At 37.1% G+C, this 21,271-nt stretch overlaps 1 protein-coding gene across 1 annotated transcript in view; it reads right to left on the bottom strand.

Annotated features, from left to right (window-relative positions):
• The window catches only part of LOC121328068 (target of Nesh-SH3-like), a 61,433-nt gene continuing 40,162 nt past the window's right edge, over positions 1 to 21,271 (bottom strand). The window contains exons 15-24 of the mRNA XM_041272546.1: positions 13,625 to 13,702; positions 12,966 to 13,094; positions 12,512 to 12,601; positions 12,107 to 12,319; positions 11,594 to 11,699; positions 7,000 to 7,079; positions 4,873 to 4,902; positions 3,473 to 3,631; positions 2,064 to 2,189; positions 1 to 821 (exon numbers count right to left, since the gene is read on the bottom strand). Coding sequence (XP_041128480.1) covers positions 709 to 821; positions 2,064 to 2,189; positions 3,473 to 3,631; positions 4,873 to 4,902; positions 7,000 to 7,079; positions 11,594 to 11,699; positions 12,107 to 12,319; positions 12,512 to 12,601; positions 12,966 to 13,094; positions 13,625 to 13,702 — 1,124 coding nt within the window. The 3' untranslated portion in view covers positions 1 to 708. The remainder of the gene's footprint in view (positions 822 to 2,063; positions 2,190 to 3,472; positions 3,632 to 4,872; positions 4,903 to 6,999; positions 7,080 to 11,593; positions 11,700 to 12,106; positions 12,320 to 12,511; positions 12,602 to 12,965; positions 13,095 to 13,624; positions 13,703 to 21,271) is intronic.

Here is a 21,271-nt window from a genome sequence, read left to right on the forward strand (position 1 = left end):
TGTTATTTGTTCACTCAGGGTTCCTTTTATATAATATTAGATTTTGGGGGCAAATACTTTTTCAAGGCACTGTATTCATAGAAATCCAATACCACTACTGGGTTAAAATACACTTTAAAATGGGCTTATAGCTGAATCCAGTTGACATGCACTCACTCTGCTGTAGTCTAGAGCAGGGGTGTCAAAGCCTGGTCCTGGGGGGACCAATTAAGCTCCTAATAAGCACTTAATTGGTCCAATTAAGTAATTTAGGGTACAGTTGGAACAAAAATCAGGTTTGACAGCGGCCCTCCAGGACCAGGATTGGAGACCCCTACTCTAAAGCATTGGAACTTAAACCATTCCCTTAAAATCTGATAAACCACCAGAAGTAACATTTAATACAACATTATCTGATAAATAATAATATACAAATTGTAATCAAAATAGGTTTAGGTAGCCAGCTTCCCAATATTTGTTTCTATTTCTGTGAATTTTATTTTTTTTTTTTTTGAGTCTCTCTGACACATTTGATAAATACAGTTAGCAAACTTAAACTATTACATATCACAATTATGCTCAATAAAATTCTTTATGGAGAGGTCCTGTACATATTTTATACATAATAAGGTCTACATGTCAGGAATGCTGTAAAAATACATGACATCTTTTCTCATGCCTCCCCTTTCTTCTGCCCCACATCCTTTTTCAGTTGCCCCTCCGTTGGTTCTACCACTTTCCTGGTATTGTCGTTCCACATTCGTACCACTGGACGTAGTTAATCTGTGCTTTGCCGCCTATTTCACCAAAAGTGACTGGTTCTTGCCTAATAGCTCTATAGGGGGGGGTGGGGGGGGGGGGGGGGGGGGGGGGGGGGGGGGGGGGGGGGGGGGGGGGGGGGTGGAAAAAAAATAAAACCATAATTTATAGGTATGTAGAAAATGAAAACTCTTCCAGCCTGTTTTATATTTTATAGCCTGTCATTCTAAGGTTGACCAATACTAGGGTGTTGATGCACCTGTGCTAATAAAAGTGTCCATGCCGAGTAGAAAGCATGGACAAAATTTTGGTCAATGTAGATTTGCCTTAGCAGGTATGGAGAGTCTGTCAGACTATGTGTCAAATGCCCAACTTGTTTGAGCCTGAAATATTGACATGCAACCATGTCTTAAGAGGAGCTGTACCATGTGTACTTCTTGACAACTGTTTGAATATTAACACAAATCCTTATATATATATATATATATATATATATATATATATATATATATATATATATATATATATATATATATATATATTTATATATATATATGGTTTTTCTGGCATATATATAGTACACAATAGTTTGGGCACTGGTTTTATCTGGCATACAGAATAGTACACAATAAAGTGTTATCCAGCTATCCTGCAGTCAATCAGAGCTGACGAAAAATGAAAAACATTTGTTAAAACATTGTGAATAGTGTGAGGAGCACCATGTGCAGCCTGTTGTTTACTGGTAGTTATTGTTTTCTATTTTATACATATAGTAAGAACTGTATGATGTAACCCTAACTGGTTGTTTTTTTAAGAACTAAAATCCTGATGAAAAGGGTGGTGAAAAAGAAAGAAAGGGAACACTCTCAAGATTCCATGCTAACATGTGGTGTGCAGGGAGTCTCATCGTAGGAGAGACGTCATCTTGTGCAGTTTGAGCAAGGGGACTTTGAAGCACAAATGAAGATTGTAAATAATTAATAAATAAATAAATAAATAAAATAGATAAAAGATAATAAATAATTTTCTATTTTTCCGAAAATAAGGGGGGAAGGGGACCAACCCTGTTTTACCAAGTCAGGTCTTAGTTGACGGTGTTATTGACTTATACGCACACCCATACCTGATATATATATATATATATATATTATATATATATATATATATATATATATATATATATATATATAAGACTTGTGATGAATTAGGTGCGGTGTTATATGCAAGGGGTGGCATCTGCAAACAATATAAGATGTACTAGAATTCTGGCAAATATTGTGTTTGATTGATTTCTGAAATGTGAACGATAATTATCTGCACAGGTTCACCTTCTCTTTGTGGCAGCTGGTCATTCGGGAACTGCTGTCCAGTTCGTCCGTCTAAAAATGAATCCACAAACTGACAGTGGTCTTCTCCGTGACCTGTCTGGTCCCCTATATTGTAGAATGTTCCTGAGGAGATAAAAGATGAGGAACGTGATGATTTGAAAAAGCAGCTGAAGCTGAGATGGATCTTTAGGGCATCTGATTTTTGGGTGAAACGTATTTTCCAAATTTTTTAAAAATCGGGTATAATTATTTAATGAAAAAATCGGCTGAAGTCAGTTGGATTTTTTTTATATATAATCAGAAAGAATAACTATTTGGGTAGAAATCAGGTTTTATTTGAAAGAAATAAACACATGGTTTAGCACAAAGTGTTGACAGCAAAGTTGTTGTCAAAAGTTTAATCCCCCAACGTATGTATAATTTTACACATTGGGGTATGCAAACTTTTGATGACATCTGTCTCTTTCCCCTCTATCTCTCTCTCTTTCTCACACACACACACACACACACACACACACACACACACACACACATACTGTATATGGAGGCAATTCTCCATCCCAATCAAGTTTTATTTTGTAGTTAAGTTGCAAGTATAATTGCACACAGAACATAGGGGAAAACTAAACAACTTTCCTCTATGCTGTTTTACAAAGAGAAATGATCGACTTACATCAAAATGATCTTGGCTTAAACATCCTCTCATAAATCAAATAACTGGGAAGAAAAGTGTGCAAAAAAAGCGAAAGCCTTAAAGCTATATTGTTGTAATTTTGAAAAATCTATATATATATATATATATATATATATATATATATATATATATATATATATATATATATATATATATATATTCCACATTTTTCTAATAGGTAAATCAGCTTTACCATCATCAGTGCCAGTTCTGCTCTGTTGAATTTGAATCACAGACAACTGCGCATGTGTTTAATCATATACAGTATGTGTCTATTCAGGTGTTTTTCAGGTTTAACCCAAATGCAGAAAAAAGCTACTGGGGGTGGGGGGGGGGGTTGTGAGAAATCGGGTTAAATCGGGTAAAACCTAAAAATCAGACGCACTACATTATCTTAATCATACATGTCACATGACTCGATATGCTAAATGTAAATGTCAGGCGTGCAGACAGCGTTATGACAAAAAAAAACTCAATTTTCAGTAACCAATGTTGAATATGTTCTAATACAGTGTTCCTACTTTGAGACGAGTTATATTATTATCATTATTTTTCTGTTTTTAAATCTAATTGGGTTTAAAGGTAACTGCCTAGAAGATGGCATTAGACCATATCCTCTGTTGCTTAACACCTGTGCAGGACATGCAGGTACAACTGCCTCAGAAAAATTGAAACTGAGGTGCAATGAAGTAAAAAATGACTTCCTCCTTACCTGTAAGAGTGTCACTGAGATAAATCTTATATCTTAATGAGTTACAGAGCTGCACACCAACAAACTTGCGATACCACGTTCTCTTAACAAACTGCTTCCCATTGCATTCAGAGTAAGTGTCCGACCGGAATGGGTACTCTGTCCAAATGGCATCTTTCCCTAGAAAGCAAGTTATACCATATACTCAAACCCAGTCACTTTAACATACTTTACCATGATACCAACAACCCAATTTTCGAACTGTTCATTGCTATTTTTTATTCTGTACTATTCATACTGTTAACATACACTGTGGTCATCAACGTTTTCATCATCTCAGCTTCTGAATTAACAGTGTTGTGTTCATGAACCTGTGTTGTTTTCATGAAATGTAATTTTGAAAAACTTGAAACTTAACCATACATGGGCTTTTCAAAAGATTCAATTGTGAGATTGAATTACCACACGCCGTCTGGTTTTGGAACAGATCCAATGTTCAGCACAAAGACTGAACATGTTGTATGCAATATTACGTATAACAGGACTAATTGATGCTCTTCAAAGACAATTGAGTGCCGCTACAATGTCAGTGTAATGATTCTGAACATAGGGGCAATAGTACTTGGCACAAGGGCAGGTACATTAGTATTTGCCAATGGTAACATTGGTAACATTTTCATATTTGGACATATCAGTGGTATCACAATGGAATTAGCACAGCTATCCATAGCAGGACCCTTGTACCACATCAACATCAGTCCAGTATCAGGAGCACTGTATACTGTTTGGTCCAAATCCACTGTGGTTTACTGCTACAGTATGTTTGCAAAGTGTTTCAACAGGGTAATATACAGATAATCTAAAAGGATGTCAATGTTATTTAAAACAATAACGAATACTAAAAACATATTTCTTGTCTTACTATTTTTGTAACGGTATACAGTACATTCAATACCTCAGCAGTCAGGAAGTTCCTTCAATTATAGCTGTTTTTCTGTAGATAAGGGTTACCAGATAAAATCCCAATTCAAGCCATTAAAATAAAGCAGAGGTTTGGAAAGAAGAGATGCAAGTTTACACAGTACTGTACTAACAAACACTGATTTCTTAGACTGCTGTTTCATGCAACAGTCCAAGATGCAGTGGTGAGTAATAAAAGTTGTGCATTTTTCAAGTACCAATTGATTTCGCCCTATAAAAGTCTTCTTCTTCTTTACATCAATATTTGTTATGGCACTGCATCAGGTAGACAGCACCGTGTGGAAGAAGTGAAATCACACGTAAAAAGAACATTTCATGGTGTGTTTAGCCTGTGCAGACTGCTTCTCTTGCCAGGGCACATTATTAGACTATCCATGAATTCATCTCATAAAAATGCTGTGATGGAAGGACCCTGAATAAAGAAAGTACTGAGGGCTCACCTGAAATGTATTCACTAACCCGGGGGTCCGCTGAAAGGAACCAAATAAATATATAAAAAAACATGAAATCACAAATCTAGTTAGGTTTCTGAGAAAAAGCAAATTTAATATCAAGATTGTGTTAGCAATCATGTTTTTATAGCCTCTGAAAAAAATAAAATAATCAATAATCTATTTGTTATGGTAAAAGTTTGAATCTGGTAAATCTTAAGTTTTACCAGTAACTGTCAACATTTAACAAGTAAGATGGTAAATGTCGGGAATTATGAAGAAATATTTAGCTTTTCGGACATTTACCAGTTAATCTTTTGATTTACCAAAGGTTACTGGTAAAGGCACTTAGCACATTTATCGGTAAATGTCAAAAGTAAAGAGTTATCATGTTGATTTCTGACATGTTGACATTTACCAGTAAACCTTGAGATTTGCCAAGTTTCAAACTTTTACTCTAACATATACTATAACAAAATAACACTGCATCACATACAGGAATCAAAACATTGTTATATTCTAACTCCGACTGTCTTGTACTTCCTGGGTCATTTTACATGGAGGGTCACATTTTCACATTCTTGGCTTCTTTCCTGTAAATAACCACTCATTGCTTCCCCAGTGACTGCTGTGCTTTCAGCTAGTAGCTGGCTTTGACCCTGAAGACACGGCTGAGGTGAAATATCCCAGGAAGTGCCAGTGCAGACAGGTAACTCTAGGCATAGAAATTGAAAACATCCTTCAACCTAAAGTAATACCAGTTTTAAAATGAAAATACATGTGTGCTATAAAATGTGTGTTCTTTCAAAACTGCACATTTGAGACCTACATAGCTAATGGAAGTGTATGGTTTAGATTTATGACATTATTTCTTCCTTTGCTAGTTTTCGTTCTGCTTCTTATGGCTGTTTAAAAACTCTCAGGTCGTCAACATGGCTCTTTCATTCCAATAGATGTGACATCCCTTATCTAAGTAATAATACAGATCCCTATAAGACTAAGTTGTTCAGTTGAAGACATGCTTTTATTGCAGCTGCTTCCAGTGGTGTTGTTGGGTCTTTATAATCACAACCCAGTGCTAAGCAGTTCCTATGGTATTAATCTAGAAATTCAAAAACTTACTGATATATAAAAACTGCTTATGAAATTGTCACAGCTCTGTAACTGTTCCAATAAACAATTATTGTGTTTTGATGCTTAGCCTTGACTGTAGTTGTTTTTCAAGGATTTTCTTTTGTTTTGTTTAAAATATTTCTAGGACAGGGTTGTCAAACTCAAATTGTGACCAAGGAAAAAACTCTTACTCTGTTACTCTGTTACTCTTGTTTTTCACATTTTTATTTAACTTTTGTAGATTTAATAGGAATTCCCAACAATTTTTTAAAAAAAAATATAACTAACATGCATTACATAACCCTCACTCTAATCCAAGCCTGGGATCTGATGGGTATATCTGTTGTCCCTCTGTACTACTGCAATCCCTTTGGCTCCAAGGCTTCCCACTACATTCCTTTGCGGTTCTCGTTCCTTTAGTTTCTGATATGGTGGACGAAATCAGAGGCCACATAAAACATAAACCGAACGGAGTTGACCAAGTGCCTTGTGAAATTGAAACACAAGGCCATAACAATTCAAGTGTTTGTGAGTAAGTGGATGCAATCTACAGTCTGTGTTTATTGTACTGTCCTCTTGCCTCTTTGTGCTGTTTCCAAAGTTCTGAGGGGTTCTTGTTGCAACTATACAAAAATAGGGCTTCAGTTTTCCATTTTTTGACATATTCCGTGTTAACCTGAGATCCAGTGCAGCTCTTGAGTTGTGGTTGTCAGATAAGAGCTGGACAGCTGCTGCAGAAGGAATGCGGCTCACAGGGCTCTATCTGCAAAGTTTTAACTTCAGGCTTATTTAAAGAATGTTTTTCCAAAGTGTGTTTTTTCTATGACTAAAATACCTTTTCAAATGCCTGGGACTGTTAAATGATGTTCATAAAGAGTATAGACAGTGTATCAAACATAGTATTTGCAATAAGAACCACTCAGAATGATGAAAAAAATAAAACATTATAAAAGGGTGTTTTGTTTTAGGAGTATAGCGTTTGCAGAACTTGCTTTAGAAAACTGTTAGTAAACGGTAGCTCACCTGATTCTGTGCTAAACGGTACTGGTTCACTGGATGGACCCACTCCAAGTACATTTTTGGGTTGTACTGTAAACTCATAACTGAAAAGAAACCGAAAAATAACCCTGTTAATCCTTTCAGTGTTAGAGGTTGCATAACTGATAATGTACCTGGAATTGAAGTATGGAAAATTATTGAATAAAAAATGGTTAGTTGTTTATTCAATTCCCAAATACATTCAAGAGGGAATATATTAGCTATACAATAAAAGTGAGCTTAATATATTTTGTCGTGAAGTGACTTTAGCAGCCCTTCTCTGAGATTTTCTGAGCCCTTCTCTGAGCCAACGTGGAAGTTTTCATTATATACCCATTAGTAGTAATGGTAGAACTAATATGGCTTTACCAAGAAAATACTGCTTCAAACAAAACTGATCTCAAATGCAAAACCATAGTGCTGTTTATTATTATGTGTTCACACACAAGACAAGACACTGATTTTCTGTCTTCTCCATTAGGGACAGGACACTCCCTTAATGGTTAATCCTTGTGTGATGTAATGATCGTCTCTTAGCCAGGAGCATCAGTTCATAGGAAGACCCAGTATATATTGTGCCTCTAAAATTCTGCCAAGCTGCCCCTTATTCAGCCACATAAAAAAACTCAAGAGTGCAGATGCTCCCCAGCGGGCCTCAATCTCCTAGCGTTGCTGACATTAGACCTCTGAAAACTGCAAATACCACCGGGAGAATAAACTCACTTCTGGGGATAACATTTTTTGACAATTATTTTATTTTATTTATTCATTTACTTTCTATAGGAAAACTGCATGTTTAGATGTAGCCCTACATGATTAATTAAATGTAACTTTCCACTTACTTTATTGTCAAAAGGAGGGTAGCATTTGCGAATTCCATAAGCCATCAGGAAAAAAAAAAACTGATTTATTCGAATTGTGGAGATTCAATTAGGCTCTTCAGCCACCTCATTATGACAACACTGCATTTGGGACAGTGAATGATGGAGCAACCCCTGAATATATATATATATATATATATATATATATATATATATATATATATATATATATATATATATATATATATATATTTTTTTTTTTTTTTTTTTTAAATTTAGTAATCACCAATTATTTTATTATTTTCTCCCAATTTGGCAAATCCATTTATTTTTAGGCTCAGCTCACCGCTACCAGCCCCGCACTGACTCGGGACCAGAGAAGACGAACACACACATGTGCCATCAGCCGACTCACCGTGCAGCCAACTCAGAGCTACAGCGTCGGAGGGCAATGCAGCTCTGGGCAGGTTACAGGCAAGCCTGCAGGTGACCGGCCAGAATACAGGGGTCACTGATGCACAGTGAGCCAAGGACACCCTGGCCGACCTAAATAGATAGATCCATGTATATGCAATGGTTTTATATTTTATTTTGTATATGTGTGAAAATCTCAAAATTAATAAACAGAATTGTAAAAAAAATAATAACACTATGTAACACAATTTTTGTTCCTGGGTAGTAAGTGTTATTTCTTAATTTCTTATGCCTCAAAAGTACAGAAAATGGCTATTATTCCCCACAAACTTTGCTTTTGTGACCAGGACAGTGATATTTCAAAATATCACTATTTCCAATGGGAAAACGGGCAAATGTGTGTCTTTTCGTTCACATAAAGTCAGAAAAAAACAACATATGAATCCAATGTATTTACAGTATAATCGTAAATCTTGAAAAACTACTCACTTCTAAATCTTTTGTAGTCATTTTTGTATTACTTTAGTATAAATACATGTTAATTTGGATTCATATGTTGTTTTTTTCTGACTTTATGTGAACGAAAAGACACACATTTGCCCGTTTTCCCATTGGAAATAGTGATATTTTGAAATATCACTGTCCTGGTCACAAAAGCAAAGTTTGTGGGGAATAATAGCCATTTTCTATACTTTTGAGGCATAAGCAATTAGGAAATAGCACTTACTACCCAGGAACAAAAAAAAAAAATTATTGTTACACAGTGTAATAATGTGAGTTTTTTTTTTTTTGTAAGGGTTCACTTTCCTTTCCTCATCAGTTGAATGGCAAAGCGCTTGTGGTTCACATTCAACCTTTGCCTTTCCATTTGAGTTCAATGGTCTGGAATGCCAATTAATTCATGGACTTTACACAGTTAGCTCTCACTTGTTGCATGATACTGGGTGCCCGTCCACTATGCGCACTTAAAACACTTATCAATTACTTTAATTGAAGACTGCAAGCGTAAAAGGTGTCTGTGTGCCCACAACCCAGCATGCAACTCACATTTCCTGAGATAGCTAATTTCCCTCTTAAAAAAAAAAAAAAAGGAATTAATGGTGCAGGCCAGGATAGGTTATATTATAATCAGATTACCAGGGTTTATTTTATTCCAGCAGTATTGAATGGGCCCTAATGTCAGATGTACAGTTTATCTATAAATCAAGGCAACTACATATTTTATAAATGACTGAGGGAGACACTTTTGACAGATTTTGGGGATTACAAAAAATAGTTTTTTTGTTCTAGAAGGGAAATGATGGAAGTTCGTAAGGTGACTTTGATGTACTTTTGGAAATTAAAGGCACTTCTGAGGGCAGTTGCAGTGTAGTATTACCCTTCATTCTTGGCTTAGGCTAACTAACTGCTCCACAGAGCCAGATCAGACTTGTTATTGAAGAAGGTCCTTCAGAGAACAATAAACTCATTGGTGGAAGAGCCTGGCAAAGAATGATAATAACAGCATCCACCAACCCAGTATTATTGTATGTATAAACACAGTAAACATACAGTGCCATTAGACTGGATTATTTAGGCCTATTACAGCATTTCTGCAAAGCAAATCTTAACTCAGTCACTTTAAGGTGGTTGTGAATGGAACTAGAGTTTGCTTTTTTAGAAGAGAATATCTTATATATATATATATATATATATATATATATATATATATATATATATATATATATATATATATATAGACACACACACACACACACACACACACACACACACACTGAACAAAAATATAAACACAACATGCAACAATTTCAAAGATTTTACTGAGTTACAGTTCATATAAGGAAATCAGTCAATTGAAATAAATTCATAGGCCCTAATCTATGGATTTCACATGACTGGGAATACAGATATGCACCTGTTGGTCACAGATACCTTAAAAAAAAAAAAAAGGTAGGGGCGTGGATCAGAAAACCAGTCAGTATCTGGTGTGACCACCATTTGCCTCATGCAGCGCGACACATCTCCTTCACATAGAGTTGATCAGGTTGTTGATTGTGGCCTGTGAAATGTTGTCCCACTCCTCTTCAATGGCTGTGTGAAGTTGCTGGATATTGGCGGGAACTGGAACACTCTGTAGTACACGTCAATCCAGAGCATCCCAAACACGCTTAATGGGTGACATGTCTGGTGAGTATGCAGGCCATGGAAGAACTAGGACATTTTCAGCTTCCAGGAATTGTGTACAGATCCTTGCGACATGGGGCTGTGCATTATCATGCTGAAACATGAGGTGATAGCAGTGGATGAATGGCACGACAATGGGCCTCAGGATCTCGTCACAGTATCTCATTGCATTCAAACTGCCATCGATAAAATGCAATTGTGTTTGTTGTCCGTAGCTTATGCCTGCCCATAGCATAACCCCACCGCCACCATGGGCCACTCTGTTCACAACGTTGACAGCAGCAAACCACTCGCCCATACGACGCCATACATGCTGTCTGCCATCTGCCCAGTACAGTTGAAACCGGGATTCATCTGTGAAGAGCACACTTCTCCAGCTTTCCAGTGGCCATCGAAGGTGAGCATTTGCCCACTGAAGTCGGTTACGATGCCGAACTGCAGTCAGGTCAAGACCCTGGTGAGGACTACAAGTACACAGATGAGCTTCCCTGAGACAGTTTCTGACAGTTTGTGCAGAAATTCTTCGGTTGTGCAAACCCACAGTTTCATCAGCTGTCCGAGTGGCTGGTCTCAGATGATCCCGCAGGTGAAGAAGCCGGATGTGGAGGTTCTGGGCTGGCATGGTTACCTGTGGTCTGCGGTTGTGAGGCCGGTTGGACGTGCTGCCAAATTCTCTAAAATTTCTCTTATGGTAGAGAAATGAACATTCAATTCTCTGGCAACAGCTCTGGTGGACATTCCTGCAGTCAGCATGCCAACTGCATGCTCCTTCAAAACTTGAGACATCTGTGGCATTGTGTTGTGTGACAAAATTGCACATTTTAGAGTGGCTTTTTATGGTCCCCAGCACAAGGTGCACCTGTGTAATGATCATGCTGTTTAATCAGCTTCTTGATATGCCACACCTGTCAGGTGGGCGGATTATCTTGGCAAAGGAGAAATGCTCACCAGCAGGGATATAAACAAATTTGTGCACAAAATGATAGAAATAAGCTTTTTGTGCGTATGGAAAATTTCTGGCATCTTTTATTTCAGCTCATGAAACATGGGACCAACACTTTATATGTTGCGTTTATATTTTTGTTCAGTGTATATATATGAGCACCCATGCATTCATAGGGCATGTCAAAGCATTGCTGGACCTGCGTGTGTGTGTTTACCTGGAGTCTGCTTTCAGGTTTTCCACTGCTGTGTGGGTCTGGTTTGTAACCATTACGGATTCCTCATTTCCTGCAGGTCCTGTTGACTTGGAGATTACTTCATATTCTACACAAAAGGCAAGAGGACAATACCAATGTTTTCCTTCTGTATTTATATTCAATGCCCTTTTCCCTTTGGACATTTCATTAGTTTATTTCATTTGCACTACATTTGAAGCTTCTACACGTCTTTATTAATTTTTTTTTTTCATTAAATTCCTATTTCATAAATACAGGACCTTCCGTGACAGTACAACCAGGTCCTCCATGCAGTCTACTCGCCTTTGTTCTTCCAGTACATTGTAGGCCACTTATTAGTAGCATCATCCAACTTCAGTGAGTTGGAGAGATCAATTTCTTTCCAAATGGCAATCCTAACCGGGACTCAATAATGCCTACAGAATTTAAGGTGCCTATAGATGATGCCAACTCCCATTTTCCAGTGATAAATGTAAACACTGTAACATACAGTACCTGTTGCAGAATCATTATCCACTTTCTGCCAGTCCAGGATGATGAAGGAAGAGCAGCCCTCCACAGTCACCACGGTCAAGTTGGAGGGAGGGTGCTTAGGCGGGCCCGTGATGTCCTGATTCGAGGCTTCCTCCTCTTCAGGGAAGTGTCTGAGAGACTCTGTGATGGAACAAGGGTCATCTGGCTCCTTCATCATGTACTTCACATGAGGAGCTAAAACAAGAACAAACAAGACCAATCAGCAACCAGGCAGGTTATAGAACCAGGAACAGAACTAAAATACCTCATCGCCCATGAACGCAGCGCTAATAAATATCTGTACGAAATGCGTTTCCAGAATTCGTGGACTTTTGTATTGAATACTTTAGGGTTTAATGCAGACTGTAGTTGTTGATTTCAGCTTACCAATGAAACGTTCCTTTCCCATGGAGTCAATTTCCAACAGAGGAGCTGTGTTGAAGACTGAAGAATTATCTGCAGGTTCCATCCTTGTTGCTGTGATCCGATAATAATAATAAGATTTTTTTTTTTTTTTAATTCAGTTTATATTATTATTTTTTGATGGCTTAAGCAAATAACATTACCAAACCTATAATGATTCAGAAGCTAAAAACAAATAAATAAATAACACTGCATGCCACTGTAGGAAAGCTCCAATTTATATCATGCAATCAATACACACAACAGATTTTAAGATGCTCAGGGATTCGTCATTATCAGATGCACTAAAAAAATAAACACTCCATTACAGATCGCTGAAATATAATTATTTAGTAACCATTTTAACATGTTAAAACTTAGTAGTTATCATTGGTCAGTGCAAAAAGAAAAAAGGATACTTGTGAGTAAATCTATTTACCATTTATTCTTATATCCGCTGCTGTCGTCAGTTTCCTTTCTTGTTTCGCTGGTTTTTCAGTTACTGAAGACAAAACCTTCCTGAGAACAGATGACTTGTCTGGTAATTGGCGGTCATCTGTTATCTTGACTGGAGAATGACAATACGATTTTAGTACTTTTTTCCTTTTAATAATTATAATCATAATAATTAAAAAAATATATAATTCATGAACATCATTTTTATCTTTTATTTAACATTGTGTAATCAAAGAAACTACACAATGATATTTCAGAAACGATACTAGTGATACAATATATCATGTTAGATTTTGAAAGTATATGGAAAACTAAAAAGTGGTGTGTAATTCAATATGTTAACGTAACATTATTCATTCTATAGGGTGATGCAAAACTTTTGCCCATAACTGAATATCCATCATATGAACACGTTGGTGTGACAGGCGGTCGGGTGCCGAGGCTACATTGGCTACAATAAAAACCTTCATGAAGGCTTTTTTGAAAACCCACTGAAGGCATGTTTTCTAAAGGGAATATACTGCTTTTAATCAATCAATCAAATTATTTTGTATAGCACCTTTCATGCCAAAGCACTTCACATGACAAATAAATATACTATACAATAATATAATATAATATAATATATAATGTTTATTGTACCTCTGTTTCCAGGTTTGCCAACCACTGTGTTCTGCCTCCTTCTGCTGGAGTCAGGGGGGGAACGTTGCAGAGGAGACGCTGTTATCAAAACAAAGAAACAAAGAAACAAAAACAAGAAACACATTATTTAGTTTTTGGGGTTTTTTTTGCAGTAGTGTACCAGATTACTTTGGAGTGTTTCCGGGAAAGAAAAAGTGTTCTTTATGTACTATTTGAAAGACCAAAATAGTAAACACTTCATTTTAAGTGGTCTTGCTAACATGATTGACAACTTTAGCAGATCAATGGAAGAGTAATTACATAGCACAGTAAGTGACACTGCTGACCAGGGAGTTTCATTAATTTTCCAGGGTACTTATGTTCATTGGTAGATGAATAATCTGTGATCAGGAGAGTTTCAATGTGCTTCCTTCAAGATATAATTAAACAAATTGTATTCCTTTTCATACCGGTGCAAACTAGCCAGCTGTAGCTTTCAGTACGGTTGCTTGAAGGGAACACAATAAAGGAGATGGCAAAAGTTACTAGTGAGAGAGAAAAGCGTTAAATTGTATTGTATATGCAGTCTACCTGAAAATTGAAAGTGTTTAATTTTCCAGTAGGAGGCCTTCCTGAATGCCTGCAAAAAGTATTGTCCTTGATAACATATAGATAAGTTATGTCTCTTGAATAAAAAATAGATAAAACTCAAACAAGTACAGCATTTAGTTAAACTGGAACACTATAGGCAATTTCAAAATGTTAAAATTATTGAACACATCTATCAACATACATTACATATCGTACACTCAGTGGCAGACAACCCCACCTCACCAAAATGTAATTTCTTGTAATTTACAAATCTATTATTATTCAACTCCTAAGGCTACATCTACAGATTTTGTGAAATTGGCAGTCTAGCACAAGATGTTTTGTGAAATATGGCAGTCTAGCTCAAGATGTTGTAGTTTGATAACAAATGTAATCAATAATGGTAATGATTCTGAATCAGATACTGAAAGGATCACAATTGGAGAGACATGATATGAATACTGTTATGCTGAGGGAACACAAAGCCACTTTTTGGCTTGAAACCTGGTTCCAGGAGGCCGGGATATTTAGTTTGAGGCAACTTTGCTGTATCAAACCCAAAAGTCTCCTCTGGTGTGCCATGCCAATTAACCTAGACTCCTGAAACCAAGTTCCAAGCCACAAAGTAGCATCATGTTCCCTCAGTTTAAGATTTCAGATCTACCTCCATCTGAGGTTAATCTTAGTACAAGACACAGCACATTACAAGCATGACACTGGTAAGGTTCCAAGGAATGGCAAACTAGCATTCAACATACAGTACAGTGGGAAATGTTGTTTCCCCTCTAAATTATAAAACCAATGGCTCCCTAAGATACACACTGTGTGTTTACCATGGATATTCATTTGCCAATTTAATGCTTTTTTAAAAAAAAAAAGTTGTGTCATAAAATAAATATTGTAACTGGTATTTGTCTAATAAAACCAACTACGGTGTTTGAAACCACTAACCACCACTCAGCTTTTTTGTTTTAAATTAGACACTATTTAATATTTACAACACATTTATAAAGGCTAACACTGTATAAGCATGGGCATGATACCTCATGATAATATTAAATTAAGTATTCACAACACTATAACAGTACAGTACTTTTGGTTTGTAACAACATGTAATGAATACTTATGTTAATGTTATGTCGATGTTCATGGTTATGAGGGATTATGACGCGTAATGCATATATAGCTGTTATACAGCGCTATTTAGCCTTTATGGAAGTTTTATGGATCTTACATTGTGTCTAATTTGAATTGCTAGCAGTATGATCAGTGTGAACTCTTACTGTACATCTTTCTAATTAATCATTAATGGTCTGATTTTGTTTTTAAACTTCACCTGTTTATTCAAGTGTAATTACCGTATCTCTCTTGGTAAATTAGATATTCTTGCCAATTGGCATTTGATCAACTGTAATTATGGTTATACTTTTGTTTTTCACATTCAAAACGTTTTATCAATGATTAATAATACAAAACTTTTAAATGAAATGTCTATACAGTACGTCTCATTCTCGTGTACTGCAAGCATGCAGAAAGTATATGTGTTTTTTTTTACAAAGTGATGGTGAATAATGGATATTTTTATTTGGTGAACTGAAAAAAACTTACAATGCAGGCTTGCAGTGGTTGTCACTGAACAGAAAATGGAATAGCTCCAAAAGCATGCTTATGTACTATGCACAAAGAAAACATAAGTATTTGTAAGCCCATTGTTGAAAAACATGTGACAAAGCCTGCCTTTCATTAAGTAACGAACAGTTTTAATTGACCAAATCTTGCTGCAGAAATACAACTGCAAAACCCAGCAGCATAGCCATGAGAAACGAAGCGGAAAATTAAGCTTCTGTCTTAAAAACCTCTAAAAGCAAAACAATGCAGGCTGTTTTCCACGCTTTTACTTTAAAAAAAAAAACCCTTTCATGTTGCAAAAATCATAATGAACAACCTAACGGTATTAACCTAGTGTTTTCTAGTTTAAGTGTTTAAGTGTTTTCTAGTAACTTTGATTTTACAAATTACTGTATTTTTATTATTATTATTATTATTATTATTATTATTATTATTATTATTATTATTATTATTATTATTACTAATATTAGCATTTGTGTGAGATTCAGTGTGCTGGAGTTGGGGCTGCTTAATTAGTGTCTGTCATTATTAACTCTCTATTTATGGCACATTCTTATGCACTTCCTCTGCCTAGTGTTTTCGCTTTGTAGCAAACTCTCAGGACGCCAACATTTGTTTAATTTCGCTATAGCTAAACTTCGTTGCCTTGCTCCTTTCACTGCAGGTCACTTCTATGCACAGCGCTGCCAAGATATTATCAATCATTTTTCTACCTGCTTCGGTGATTCTTCTCATCATTCATCTTCTCTATTTTGCTGCAAGAGCTCCAATGTTAGCCCTTCCTGCATCCATCCAGTCTCCAGCTCAGCAACAGCGCCGTTCAAAGTGTAGCTCCATTACTCAACTTTCTCTGCGTCTTCATTAGAAAAAACTGTCTCTCTGCTAAACTTTCAAAGCTCTGCTGACAAGACATTGACTTTCCCTTGTCAGTGATTGTCTTGCCTTAGCTGTATTTAAATCTACCACAAAGGTTTGTCTGCTGAATTTCTGTTTTCTTCTCACCTACAATCAGTACTGTCTACTTCTAATGCAGACCTCTGTCAGCAACCGGACTTGCTACCCCGACAGTGCAGAGAAAAACTTCGCCGCCAGCAGGCTCAGTCTCAGGAGTAGCTATTTTATAAGGATTGGCCATTCACCTAACTTCTAAAAACCCTGCACAACAACAGAATCAACATCCTGGCTGGAAGCAGTAGTATGGCATTCTTAAATATTTTATTGTACCGTTATATCTGCTTCACCATGCTGCCTGTTCTTCAAGCATGCTTCTGCAAACTCACTCGTTCAGAGCTCCAGGACAGGCCGGCAGCACCGCCCTCCTCTCCAGCAAAACAGGTCCCACCTTCAACTTCATAAACAACATTTTCGAAGATATGAAGCCCCTAAATCACCCCATCATCATCTCAATCACTTCAGTTAATACATGGCTCAACGATATGGACAAACAGGTTGCTTCCAACATTGCAACAATCTCTATCAAGCCCAGTATTCGCCACTCCAGTCATGGCTGATGTCTTGGTTCAGCACTTCCGCATCAGCCGCCCTTAATGGTCCATAGCACGCGCCTGTAGTTAGACATCAAAGTTCAGCGACAAGACTTCACATTTCTATTTCTACTGGACTTTCTCATCCCGCACACTTCCAGTTTTCACTGCTACTGAACTAAAGATGTTTTCATAATGTATCATCACACATTCACAATAACTTACACTCAGCAACCTCGGATCCTTAATTTCTATTAAAAAAAAAAAAAAAAAAAAAACGGGACCTATTATCCTTACTGGCCGTTTCAATTACACAATTTGCATCATCCCCCAGGCTAGAACCTTAGTTTCACATCTCTCTCCTTTTCTACAGCATCAAGTCAGGAAGCGCAGAAAAGTATATCCGTGCAATCCAGAGAGGACAACAAAGGTGTGCATTTATTAATTCAAAACTGGAACAGGCTCTCACTATTCACGAAGACTACATCTCAGCCCCCCACGACTCGCCCTTTTTCAGAAGCCTCATTTCTAGGATTCAGGGGTTTCATGAATCACCAGATTCTGAAATCCCATTGTAGATGTTCTATCCACAAGGTTGTCTGCACCTCAGGCCATAACTGCTATCAGTCTTCTATGCTCAAAACTGGATTCTTCCTTTCCGTTCAATCAAGACTGGATCCTTGCTTTCATCGCACACAAAAAACTCTTTCCATCTGGCTCTAGGCACAATTAAATCATATATTCATGGGATCTAGTATCACTATCGTTTATTTTCTCCTATCTCGCTGCCTATCCCAATAGTCTCACACTGCAAAGAATCATCAAGCATCAGCAATGGCACCTGGTTCTCATTCAGCCTGTATCATTAATCACCACACTCTCTCCAAACACTCAAAAGCAAATAATAGGAGATATCCGCTTCCACCAACTGGAAACATAGTTCAAACAATAACATTCAGGTATTTTCCCAAATAAATAATCAACAGCAAAGATACACACAACATTAAGTTCCACACCGCCGTCAGGAGCCGGATCAATTTTCATTTTACATTATCAAGCTGTCTTAGATACAGAGCTATTATGTTCTATGAGTACCATAAACATTCTCCACTAAAGCCGCCGCCATCTCAGTGGCAGATAACCATTTTGCCGATCAGTCTTCCCCAGAGTCAGTCCTCTTAACCGTATTTTCAGCCATCTGCGAGCCAACACCTGGAGACTGCGTATTCACAGCCCATTCTACCTCCCTCTGACAAATACAATCAGATACACCATTAGAGCATTAAGTATAAACATTCCAATTGTGAGAGTTATAAATCACAATAATCAAATATTCTACCCTGCATCACTTTCTAAAGCCAACGGTTTTATTCCAATCCTAACCGGTAGATGGCAATATAACACCTTAAGTTCTATATATTTTAGCGAGTCCTCTAAAAGTTGCTTTAGTTTACCATTTTAACTCCAGCTTGCATGCACTAGTCGATTGTGGCAGCAATTTCCACTTGACTTCCTCAGCAATCTAGTCATATGTCAGCTCATCCTTTCAAATACTACAAATTTTAATAAAGGGTGAGAGACGTGGTACGAGACTGGAAATCTGTCTTGATTATGAGTTAAAAAGTTCCACTATTAGGAGTTATGAAACCTAAATCTTTGAGAGTTCACCTTTTCCATTCCAAACAGACATGATAGTAGAAAACAGTTGATCGATCCAGTATTAACTAACACATAGGATGCTCTCTCCTCTCCAAAACAGGCCATTTCCCCCAACCTTATACCCTCCCATTCAGTTCAGATTGGAGCAGCTACTTTCAAAGCCAACATCAATCTCCGTCTAATCAAAAAACATGGGGCGCCAGTCCTCTGCAGTAATCAATTTATACATCCGTTCATCCCATACCAACTTAACAATAGCTCATCAAAGACTAGTTAGCATGCCCGGAGTGGGGGCTGCCTGACTGCCGTGGCCACCAGAGGTTTTCCCCTTCTAGAAGGGTTTTTTTTTTCCTCTCCACTGAGCGGCAGGTAATCACATAACCAAACCACACTAACACAATTTTAACCTCTCCAGTTTGTATTGTATCCTCTCCTTTCCTGTCTTTTCTAGCTATTTCTTTTATGTCATGCACTGGGACATCTCCTGTTTGTCTCATGGTGGGGTTTCTGTGAGGAGCTGGGGGTCCATTCTTTGGGGGGCAGGTGAGTTTCACTTCCCTGACCTCAGGTCTGCTTCAATGACCTCATCCTCACTCTAGGGGGTTCTCAGAGCTCATGTGCTAATCTTACCTGTCTCAGCTCATTACCCAACCTTACCTCGTCACCCAAGGCTCTGTTCTATTTCCCTTGGGACGTGGCCCACTTTACTCTCTGTGTCGAGTCTCAGACTAACCCATCTCTCTTTGTTGCAGGTTCCCTGCGGGATGCGTCTCTGCTCCTAGCTTCGGAGGCCTGTGGCTCACCTTGACCGAGGGCAGCACCAGATCAGTCAGGGAACCTTTTTCTATCCCCCCTTTCAGATCCTGATTCACCAGACTTTCCTTCGCCCCAAGAGGCTCCTCTGCCGAGTCAGAGCCCTTTTATCTGTTTTCAGATCCTCAAGACTTCAGCCTTCGACCATTATTATTATTATTATTATTATTATTATTATTATTAATAATAATAAATAATAATAATAATAAAATATTAATAATAATAATAAATAATAATAATATAATAATAATAAATTAATACTATTGATACGTATTCGCTCTATTTATTGCATTAGTGTATGCTTTACAACAATCTTTTTTTTTTTTCACTACATATAAAAAGTAAAATGTTGTTGGCCACGTATGTCCCATGCTCCTATTCACACCTCAGTTAACCTTTATAAAATTAAAAAACTCAATAAACAAGGTAAGCATTATATTATATGAAGTAATATACTAAATATTATTTTAAATCAATGTTTAAAATTAAAGTTTACTTACTAAATGTGTCTTATTCTCTGTATGCACCAATTTCAATAAGTGTGTTTGTGCTGCTTGTATTTTCTACAGAAAGCATCACGGTATCTTCTGTTTATAAATATAACTAAATGTCTCCAGTAGCCCTCAGAACTTGAAAAGGGGTCCTGGCTTTCTCAATTAAACTAATCTAGGTATTTGAACATGTATGAGGTTAGATGTTTGATATTGCTGCTGTTTTCAGGGTCATGGGCTGTGAATTCATGAAGCATGGGCAGGTTCCAGGTTGGTTACAGTGGGTCTTCTGTAAGAGAAGTTGAGGACAAAATATCTGATGGGCTGCCGTCTGGTGTGCCCTGTGCTACTCATAACTCTCCAACAGATGAGGTAGTTATTTAAAAGAAAAAAAAACATACAGTGCTGGGATGCAATGGCATCAGAGAGACCTTTATAACTCAATGGCACTTTGAACAGTGCACATTATTTCCTAATAAAACAGCTTACACAGATAGTGCAGTGTGTGATACCAATATACAAGTTCATACTGCATTCAGCTTATCGCTGTGTCTAATATTTAAAGTGAAAAGGTTATGGAGGGTTTATCCAGGTTTTTGACAGCTGACTAGTACTAATACAGTATCTCCACTTTCAATTTTGGGTACAATTGTTTTATATCCCTGATCAACTATTTTACGTATCAAGTCTTACAATTAGACTAATTCATTCATTAACCAAGTTTAACTCTCCCATTTATTTATTTTTATTTAACCTTGGACAACACTCAATTATATGTAATCTTTTCACTATAATATATGTGCTACCGTTTATGATGGAAAATCAAATGTAAACCAAAGAAAAATTATCTTTAAAATTGTCATATTTACAGTTGTGTACATATGAGAATGCAAGACAACAGAAATGACATACACAGTATAAGCTACACGAGGAGGAATAATCTAAAGCATCATCCAGTTACCATGATAGTAACCACAACCCATACAAGTCTGCAGAGCAGT

This window comes from Polyodon spathula, chromosome 15 (genome assembly GCF_017654505.1).
Source record: "Polyodon spathula isolate WHYD16114869_AA chromosome 15, ASM1765450v1, whole genome shotgun sequence".
Classification (NCBI taxonomy): Eukaryota; Metazoa; Chordata; class Actinopteri; order Acipenseriformes; family Polyodontidae; genus Polyodon; species Polyodon spathula.